The sequence below is a fragment of the Taeniopygia guttata genome, chromosome 29 (genome assembly GCF_048771995.1).
Source record: "Taeniopygia guttata chromosome 29, bTaeGut7.mat, whole genome shotgun sequence".
NCBI classification, from domain to species: Eukaryota; Metazoa; Chordata; class Aves; order Passeriformes; family Estrildidae; genus Taeniopygia; species Taeniopygia guttata.
In genome coordinates this window covers 1,379,049-1,389,601 of record NC_133054.1, presented here as the reverse complement: position 1 = coordinate 1,389,601, position 10,553 = coordinate 1,379,049, and the positions used below count along the sequence as shown (strand labels likewise).

The following is a 10,553-nucleotide window of genomic DNA, read 5'->3' as shown; positions in this document are numbered from 1 at the left end:
GGACCTGGGTGAAGGTTTTCCCAGAGCAGGAACAAGGGTGGGTGAGTCCCAGCAGGACAGGCTGCAGGGAATGGCCCAGGTTTGGCTCCAAACAGCCTCTCCTGACTTGTCCCTGTCCTTTCTCCATGAACAGGTGCCCATGTGCAGCCACAGCAAATGTCCAACAGCAGCTCCATCAGCCACTTCCTCCTGCTGGCACTGGCAGACACGCGGCAGCTGCAGCTCCTGCACTTCTGCCTCTTCCTGGGATCTCCCTGGCTGCCCTCCTGGGCAACGGCCTCATCATCAGCGCCGTAGCCTGCGGCCACCACCTGCACACGCCCATGTTCTTCTTCCTGCTCAACCTGGCCCTCAGCGACCTGGGCTCCATCTGCACCACTGTCCCCAAAGCCATGCACAATTCCCTCTGGGACACCAGGGACATCTCCTACTCAGGATGTGCTGCACAGCTGCTTCTGTTTGTCTTTTTCATTTCAGCAGAGGTTTCCCTTCTCACTGTCATGTGCTACGACCGCTACGTGTCCATCTGCAAACCCCTGCACTGCGGGACCCTCCTGGGCAGCAGAGCTTGTGCCCACATGGCAGCAGCTGCCTGGGCCAGTGCCTTTCTCAATGCTCTGCTGCACACAACCAATACGTTTTCCCTGCCCCTGTGCCATGGCAATGCCCTGGGCCAGTTCTTCTGTGAAATCCCACAGATCCTCAAGATCTCCTGCTCCAAATCCTATCTCAGGCAGCTTGGGCTCATTGCAGTTAGTGCCTTTTTGTCATTTGCCTGTTTTGTGTTCATGGTTTTCTCCTATGTGCAGATCTTCAGGGCAGTGCTGAGGATCCCCTCTGAGCAGGGACGGCACAAAGCCTTTTCCACCTGCCTCCCTCACCTGGCTGTGGTCTCCCTATTCTTCAGTACTGGTATATTTTACTATCTGAAGCCCCCCTCGATGTCCTCCCCATCCCTGGATCTGGCCCTGTCAGTTCTGTACTCAGTGGTGCCTCCAGCCCTGAACCCCCTCATCCACAGCCTGAGGAACCAGGAACTCAAGGATGAAGTGAGGAGAATGATGACTGGATGGTTTCAGGAACATTAAACTGCTGGCCAATTTCTGCAAATCATTGTAATAAATGTCATCTTTGATACTTTTTGTTGGTTGAGTTGTGGGGAGTTTTTTCTTTTACTTTTTTCATATTATCCACAATACATGTGATCTTTTGTGCCATTTCCCATTTTATTCTCTCCATCTTGCCTGTGACCACAGACTGTGTCAATGAGGGGCTTCACTCTCAGTGGATTTAAAGGAACTAAAGGTACTGCAAGCACAGTTTTCTGCAGAGATGCCCTTTTGCTGCCTTCTCTGGAGCTGCAGCAGCAATGTCTGTGTGCAGAGCTGGGGGCAGATCAGTGCTGGCACAGCAGCTCTGCTCCTGCTGGCCACACCATTCCTGATCCAGGCCAGGAGCCATTGGCCTTCTTGGCCACCTGGGCACACGGCTGGCTCATGTCCAGCCTGCTGTCCATCAGTCCCTGCAGGTCCCTTTCTGCCTGGCTGCTGTCCAGCCACTCTGTCCCCAGCCTGTAGCACTGCAGGGGTTGTTGTGGCCAAAGTACAGGACCCGGCACTTGGACTTGTTAAACCTCACCTTGTTGGGTTTGGGCTCTGGATCCAGCCTGTCCAGGGCCCTGTGCAGAGCCCTCCTACCCTCCAGCAGATCCACACCCACATCCAGCTTGGTGTCATCTGCAAAGATGTCCTTGGTTCCATGTGTCCCTTCAGTGTCACAATGTCCCTTTGGTTGCACCAGGCCCTGCACTGTCACACTGGTCTCCTTGGTTCCATGGGGCCCCAAAATACGACAATGGACTCCTTGATTCCATGGGGCTTCACAGTGTCACAATGTTCTCGTTGGTGCCGCAGTTTCACAGAGGCCCCTCGGTTCCATGGGGCCCCAGGGTGTCACAAAGGCCCCATGGTCACATGAGGTCCCACACTGTCACAATGCTCTCTGTGGCTCCACAAGTCCCCTCAGTGTCACAATGGACTCCTTGTTTCCACGAGGCCACACAGTGTCACAAGGGCCTTCCAGATTCCTGGAGGCCCCAGAGTGTCACAGTGGCCCCTTGGTTACACAAGGTCCTGCAGTGTCACAATGTCCCCTTGGTTCCACGAGGCCCCGCAGTGTCAGAAGGGCCCCTTGGTTCCACTGGGCCCTGGACTCTCCCAATGCTCTCCTTGGTTTCTCAGTGTCACAGTGGTAAAACCCCTCGGTTACACGAGGCCCCGCAGTGTCACCATGGCCTCTGTGGTTCCACCAGGACCCAGTGTCACGGGGACTCCCTGGTTCCATTGGGCCCCAGAGCACCACAATGGAGCCCTGGTTCTATGGGGCTGCACAGTGTCACCATGGTCCTCTTAGTTCCACCAGGCCCTGCAGGGTCACAACGGCCCCAGAGTGTCCCAATCATCACAGAATGACAGAATCAAATAGGCTGGAAAAGACCTTCAGGATCATCAAGTCCAACCAATGCCCTAATACTGCCTTGTCACCCAGACCATGCCACTGAGTGCCACTGGAGAGGGACAGTGACTCTGCCACCTTCCCCCTGGCCTGCCCATTCCAGTGCCCACTCACCCTTTCTGTGAAGAACTTCTTCCTCTTGTCCAGCCTAAACCTCCCCTGGTGCAGCTGAAGGCTGTGTCTTCTTGTCCTGCCCTCCAGCAGATCCACACTCACACCCAGCTTGGTGTCACCTGCAAATTTGGGGATGGTGGGCTCGATCCCCTCCCCCAGATCATCGGTGAAGATGTTAAACAGGACTGGGCCCAACACTGATCCCTGGGGACAGCACCAGGGACTGGACACCAGCTGGGTGCAGCACCATCCCCACCCCTCTCTGGGCCCAGCCTCCAGCCAGCTCTTCCATCTCCCAGCCAGGAGGGAACCTGCCCAAGCCGTGGGCTGCAGCTTTTCCAGGGAATGCTGTCAGAGACAGTGTCCAAGGCTTTGCTGAAGTCCAGATGGACACATCCACAGCCTTTCCCACATCCACAGGTGGGTCACCTGGTTATAAAAGGAGATCAGGGTGCTCAGGCAGGACCTGCCCCTCTTAAATCCACGCTGGCTGGCTCTGACCCCTCGGCCATCCTGTGGGTGCCCTGTGGTGGCACTCAAGGTGATCTGTTCCATAACCTTGCCGGGCACCGAGGTCAGGCTGACAGGCCTGGAGTTCCCCAGATCCTCCTTCCAGCCCTTCCTGGGGATGGGCTCACACTGGCACCTCCAGTGCTCTGGGACCTCCCTGGTGAGCCAGGACTGATGGTAAATGATGGGGAGCAGCTTGGGGAGCTCATCCACCAGCTCCCTCATGCCCCTAGGATGGATCCCATCCCATCCCATACACCTGTGAGCGTCTGAGTGGCCCAGCAGGTCAGCAGCTGCTTCCTCCTGGATTTCAGGGGCCGTTCTGCTCCCTGTGCCCATCTACCAGCTCAGCAGAACTCTTGTCCTGAGGACAACCTGTCCTAATATCTAAAATTGATACAAACAAGGTGTTAAGTAGTTTGACCTTTTCTTTATGTTTAGTTACTATATTTTCCACTGGATCCAATAAAGAGTAGAGGTTCTCCTTATACCACATTTTGCTATTAATTTATTTATAGAAATATTTTCTGTTATTTTTCACACAAGTTGGCCAGGTTAATCTCTAATTGAGATTTCACCTCTTTCCTTTTTTTTCTGCATGACCTAACAACATCCTTAAACACTTGCTAAGTTGACTGACCTTCTGTCCAAAGTTAATGCACCCTCTTCTTTCCTGAGTTCCTACAAAAGTTCCATGGGCAGTCAGGACAGTCATTTTCCTCACTAGCTCATCTTTTGCCACACTGGGACAGGCTGTTCCTTCCCCCTTAAGATTACTTTCCTGAAATGTGTCCATCCTCCCTGGACCCCTTTGTTTTTAAGGGCTGTTTCCCTTAAAAAAATCAATGCCTGTTTCAGAACTCCCCAAATCTGCATCCTAAATAGGCCACAGGCTGCCCTTCCTAATTCCAGTGTGGAAGTTTTGTTGCTGCTCCTCCTTCTTTCACAGATCATTGAAAACTTGATAATTTCATGGTCCCTGTGCCCCAGGCAGCCTCTGACACCCACATCTGATTTTCATATCTATTCAAACTGCATGAGGAGGTGCTTGGATTCAGTGCCAATTGGAGATTGCACATATCAGTGAATTAACAGGGGAAAAAAACCTAAATAGGACCTAGGAAATCTTTTTTCACTGTCTTGCTACATATAATATACTTCAAATACACTTCTGAATTCTACTTAACCAGAAAAGATTTGAAAACTTAGATCAAATTGTTTCCAGAGGCTTGGTTTGTTAATGTGTTCTGAATGTTAATAAGCCCTGGGCCACTGAATTCCTGAACTGAAGATCTGAAGGCTGAAGAAGCCTCTGGAGCAGTAAAATTCAGCAGCAGCCTCCAAGTTGCTGAGGATGTCAGCAGCCCCCACTGAGGCCATCCCTGCCCAGAGACCCTGGGGGAATGGGCAGACAAGGAGAGCGTCCCTGGGGCTGGGGCAGCAGAACTCAGAGGCACCAGCGGCTCCAGCTGGGAAATGGAGTGTGGGATGGGGCTGTGAAAGCCCTGCCTGGGCTGTGCCAAGCAGGACACACAAGCCCTGACCCCCATCCACTAAAAAACTCTCTCAAGGAGACATTTAAAAGGAATTACAATCTTTTGTGTCCTCTGAGTTGGATGCACTGGAGAAATACCAACAAGAGATTCTCAGGAACTCAAAACAACACAACAGCTTTTGCTGGGAACTTTAGGAAATCAGAGAAACTTTGGCAAAAGATTTAATTTGATATTCAATCTACAGAAAACACTTCTCAAAGCATTACCTTGGCCCATTGAACTTCACAAACACTACACCTGTTCAATTTTAAGTTAATCAAAATTTGCAAGAGGACAGAAATAGAAGAAGTAGACACAGAAGGAAAGGAAAAATAAGACTTAGGGAAGCACACACAGAGCTACTAACTCCTGGATTCCAGTGGGGTTCAGATAGAAATTCCAAGAGGAGGTAGAGCCAAGATGTGTGCTTGCCTTGTGGTCAGCCTTAAATACCCCTTGATTATCCTGGGCCCTTCCCCCAGCTGGAACCTGGGGCCTTTTGGTCACTCAGGAGCTGGGCTGGGGCTCCAGAGGTGGCTGTGGAGCATTGCCTGTGCTGTGCCAGGGACTGGCAGACACTGCTGGGCTGGGATAGAGGCTCTGGGGGGATTGGGGTTCCCGGGCAGGGCAGGACTGGGGTTCCAGGGCAGGGCAAGGCTGGACCTGCCCCTTCCTCCCACACACATGAAATGTTTCCAGCAAACAATCTCCTCCAGTGTGTTACAACAGGCAATGTTGGAGGTAAAACCCCAATTTTTCCCATGGGCACCTGCAGGAGAAGGACAGTTCTTTTCCATAGGAAGGAAAGCACAGATCCCCAGTGTTTGGAAGGCAGATGAGAGCCTCACTAGGCCAAGGCCAGCAACACTTGTCAGGAATGGCAGATTTTGTCTGGAAGCAACCTTTGGATATAGGGAATTTTGGAGACAGAATCCAAATTTTGCCCATGGGCACCTGGAGAAGCAGTTCTTTCCCAAAAGAAGGAAAGCACGGAGCCTTCCCCGGTGTTTTGAGGACAGATGGGAGTTGACCCTGATGAAACCATTGCCAACCAGATTTGTCCTGCCAATATTCCTACAGGAACAATCGCTGGATACAAGAAAATTTGGAGGTAAAATCCCAATACTGTCCATGGGTTTCTGGAGGAGGAGGAGAGTTATTTTCCATAGGAAGGAAAGAACAGCGCGCCAGTGTTTCAGTAGAAGGTGAGAAGAGACCCTAAACATGTCAAGGTCAGCTGGACCAGTCAGGCAGTCCACGGGAGGCCAAACCAGCCAGACATGTTCCGTGTTCCTTTGGTTCCATGGAGCCCCACAGTGTCACAATTGCTCCTTGGTTACAAGAAAACATACAGTGTCACAATGGACCCTTAGATCGATGGGGTCCCACAGTGTCACAATGGCTCCTGGGTTCCATGAGGCCCTTTAGTTTCACAATGGTCCCAAAGGTTCCATGAGGCCCTGCAGTGTCTCAGTGATCTCCGTGGTTCCCCAGGCCTCACAATGACAAGTGACTCCTCTGTTCCATAAGCCTTGTAGGGTCACAATGGACCTTTGGAGCCTGCTGGTTTGCAGTGTCACAGTGGTCTCCTTTGGCTCCACAGTGTCACAATGGACGACTGATGACACGAGGCCCTGCGATGTCACAATGGACCTTTGGTCCCATGCAGCCCTGCAGTGTCACAAAGGCCTCTTGGTTTCATGAGGCCCCACAGTGTCACAACGGTCCTCTTGGTTCTGTGGGGACCCCCAGGGTCACAGTGGTCTCACTGGTTCCATGAGGCCTCACAGTGTCACAATGATATACTTATTCCATGGGGCCTCATAGTGTCCCAATGGTCTCCATGATCCCATGAGTCCCCTCAGGGTCACAATGGTCTCCTTGCTTCCATGGTGCCCCACAGTGTCACAATGGTCCCTTGGTCTCACAGGCCCCACAGTGTCACAATGGTCCCTTGGTCTCACAGGTCCCACAGTGTCACAATGGCCCCTTGGTCTCACAGGTCCCACAGTGTCACAATGGTCCCTTGGTCTCACAGGGCCCCACAGTGTCACAATGGTCCCTTGGTTCCATGGTTCCTGTGCTGGTGCATTCCCCCCTCCCCTTCTCAGGCCGCCCTGCCAGCTGAGAAACGCTCGCTGGGCCTCGGCCTTGGCCAGCAGCCCCTGGGCTCAGCTCCTCTGGAGCTCATCACAAACACGCTCTGCTCCAGGCACTGCTGCTGCCCAACCAGCTCCTGGCTGCTTTAGGAGCAGCCCTGGGAACTGTTTGTGCTCCTTCAGTGGCACAACATCCCTGTTCTCACCCTGCCAAAGAAAGCTGCTGATGCCAAGTGCGGCCAGGGTGAAACATGGCTGGGACTGAAGCCCCTCTCTTGGGGCCCTACAAACAGCGCTCCAAAAGGAGACCTTGGAGCTCTCCTGGCCAGCGACTCCCTCTGAGTGGGGCCTCTCCGAGCCGGGAACTCTCCCATTTGCTGCACTCGGGGGATCCCGAACAACGAGGGAGCTTGGGCCGATCCCCCCACTCCTCCAGGCTCAACCCTTCCCCGCTGGGAAGATGCCAAAGCATCCACAGGGAGCATTTCCCTGCCCTCAGGGGAATTTCTCACAGGTGCCCTGCACTGACTCTCTGTGTCTGTGTGCACACAGGAGTGCCTGTGCTGGGGAAATGTGGCAGAAATGCTGCTCTCAGAGGGCTCTGAGTGCCTTGGGTAGCTGAGCCAGTCAGGCCTGTAAGTAAGGTTAAATCAAATGGTCTAAGTGAAACTGTAGTCCCCTTGATTCCATGAGGCCCTGCCATGCTCTAATGGCACCTTGGTTCAGGGCGTTCCAAAGTGTCAGAACAGTCTCCATTGTTCCATGAGGCCCCACAAAGTCACTGTGGTCCCCTTGGTTCCACAGGGCCCTACAGTGTAACAATGGACTCTTGGCTCCATGAGGTGCCACGCTGTGTCCCAATGGCTCGTGGTTCCATGAGGCCACACAGTTTAACAATGGTCCCTTGGGTCCATGAGGCCTTGCTGTGCACAATGGACTTGGGGTTCCATGAGCTTTCCTACTGCCATAAACAGTCTCCCTGGTTCCACAGTGTCACCATGGTCCATTTGTTCCATGAGGTTCCATAGCAGAACCTTGGCTCCATGGCCACCTTGGTTCTGTGTGACCTTGCAGTGTCACAATGGACCTGTGGTTCCACGAGGCCTTGCTGTGTCACAATGGCCCCTTGGTTCCAAGAGGTTTCTCAGGGTCACAATGATCTCCTTGGATCCGTGGTATCAAAAATCACAAAGGCAAATGCATCTTGCCAAGGGTTGAAACACAGCAGACAGGGAAGATGTGAAAAGTGAGTTTGTAAAGGCCTTTTAATTCACAGCTCCCACTGAGAGCTTTGGGGCTCACAGATGGACAGAGATGGTTCTGCTCACCCCTCTGTCCAAAGGGGGATAACACACGCTGCTGCAGGTGCTTGGGTTGGTCCCTGCAGGTCCAGGTGGATGCCAAACCTGCTCTTCACAGCCTTCTCCCTTGCCCTGCCCCTCTGCCAAGAGCAGCGGGCCTCAAGGACTGAAAGGAGCACAGAGAGCCAAAGGGGGACACTTGCACCTGCCTCACTGGGAGCTCCCTGGGAAGCACTTTCCTTGAGAAGCAAGCCCCTGTCCTCCAAAGGCATTTCCCCAAATGTGCAGCTTTTCTGCTCAACACCAACACACCCTTAGGAAACACTGGCAAGGCTGAAGGACTTCATGTCCTTTCAGGACAGGCACTCCAGCTCTAGCTCCTATTCCCCCAAGTGCCTTTCCAGGTGGAGGCTCAGACGTGCAGCCCCAGGCCCTCTACAAACACAAGCTGCTCAGTGCCTCTTCACCTGCCTCAACTCCTGCCTGCGCCCACGGCACCAAGACCAGGCTGTTCCCAGCCAGAGCCCAGAGCCCTGCTCCCGCAGGACGCTCTTGCCAGCACCTTCCAGGCCTCTCCGCTGTGCACACAGCGCTTTTCATGCCCGCTCCCAACAGGCTCTGGAAGGCAGAGCACAACCTGGCTGCCTCTGCCACCAGCACAGCCCAAACACAGGCGGAGGAAGAAGCAGCAGGGGCTGTTTTGTGGCCATGCCCAAGAGAGACTGGAAGGGTGCCCTCCCTCTGCTCTCACTTGCTTGGCTTTCTGACTGGCTCTGAGCCTGGGGCTGCCATTCCTCACTTGTGGGCACCAGAACCACAGCCGGGATCCCGGCACTGCCTGACAGCGCTCCGGGCACTGGCAGGGTCGCGCGTCCCAGTCTCGGGCACCGCGCTGCTGCTTCCTTTACCCTCAGGCACACCCAAAGCTCCCTGCTAAGCCCGGATGGTCGCTGGTTCTGCCCTCTCCCTGATCCTGTGCAGGGATGGAGCACTGCTGAGCTTTCAGGAAGCTATTCCTGAAAACTTCCAGCATTCCAAGCTCCTTTGCCCTCTGTGGAAGCTTGCCATGGAATCCCTCACAGCTGCCTTCAGAGCATACTCAGCTTGGCTCTTCCAAATTCCAGGGGCTCCAGGCTGCTCAGCAAGATCTGCAACTCCACAGGGTTGTGGAACTGCACCTTCAGCACAGGCACCTCTCCAGCCTGATCTGCCCTCGTTCCTCTGTGAGTGTGCACAGAACACGGCGTGGAAGAGAACAGCAGCAGGGGCCTGTGTGTCCCAGGGCCCGGGATTTGCGCCGCTTCAGCTCCACAGAGATGCAGGTAAGGGGGAGAAATCAAACTGTTTATTAATGGAAGGGAAAGGGAAGGGATGAGATGGGGGCCAAAAAAAGGGAATGGGCAGCGTTTGAGGGCTGGAGGGAGGGAGCTGTCAACAGGGAGGGGGAAGGCAGCAGCTATGGGAGCTTGCAGCAGGCACAGCTGTGGCCAGCATCAGGTGTGCCTGGAGCTCCAGTGACACTGAGTCTTGGTGCTCTCTTCACTGTCTCCTGGTACTCTGCTTGGGACCCTGGTTCTCTGAATCCAGCAGATGACCTTAGTTCTGCACATCTTTGTCCAAAAACTGCCTGAATTTCCAGGTTAGTGGAGGATGGGCTGTCATCTTCGCTCATGGCTTGAAGGGCTGGAAGACAGATAAAAAACCACAGTGAGAGACCAGGAGCTGTGTGACATCACAGAGATCTGTGTAACTTTACAGGGGCTGTGTGACATCACGGGTCCTGAGTGACATCACAGAGAGCTTTGTGACATCACAGATCCTGTGTGACATCACAGAAACATCCATGTGACATCACAGAGTGCTGTGTGAGATCACAGGGGCTATGTGACATCACAGAGATGTCCGTGTGACATCACAGAGGGCTGTGTGACATCACAGAAGTCTCATTGTGATATCACAGAGATGTCAGTGTGACATCACAGAGAGCTCTGTGAAATCACAAAAAGCTGTGTGACCTCATAGGGTCAGTGTGACATAACAGTAATGTCTGAATGACATCACAGAGATGTCAGTGTGACACCACAAAAAGCTGTGTGACCTCACAGGCTCAGTATGACTTCACAGAGATGTCGGTGTGACATCACAAAGAGCTGTGTGACATCACAGAGGTGTCAGTGTGACATCACAGAGAGCTGTGTTACATCATAGAGATAACAGTGTGACATCACAGAGGGCTGTATGATCTTGCACCTTCTGGAAGATGGAGTATCGCCCACTCTGTATTGCCCTGAGGACATGCAATGTTTGAAGTGGCAGCTCTGACATGGCACTACTGACATCCTCTGTTGGGCATTCAAGGGCTGCAAGAGAGAGGAACAGAGCCACGGTCAGATCCCGACTCTGCGGGGAGCCGAGGGGAGCCCCCCCTGCCAGGGCCATCCCAGCCGGCTCTTGCCATGGCCGGGAGGGATCAGGGACCA

At 53.6% G+C, this 10,553-nt stretch overlaps 1 protein-coding gene across 1 annotated transcript; it reads left to right on the top strand.

Annotated features, from left to right (window-relative positions):
• The first annotated feature begins 323 nt into the window (after positions 1 to 323).
• Positions 324 to 1,088, top strand: LOC140680817 (olfactory receptor 14J1-like). The gene has a single exon (XM_072919562.1). It carries the CDS (start codon positions 324 to 326, stop codon positions 1,086 to 1,088), a length of 765 nt encoding a protein of 254 aa, XP_072775663.1.
• The last annotated feature ends 9,465 nt before the right edge of the window (positions 1,089 to 10,553 follow it).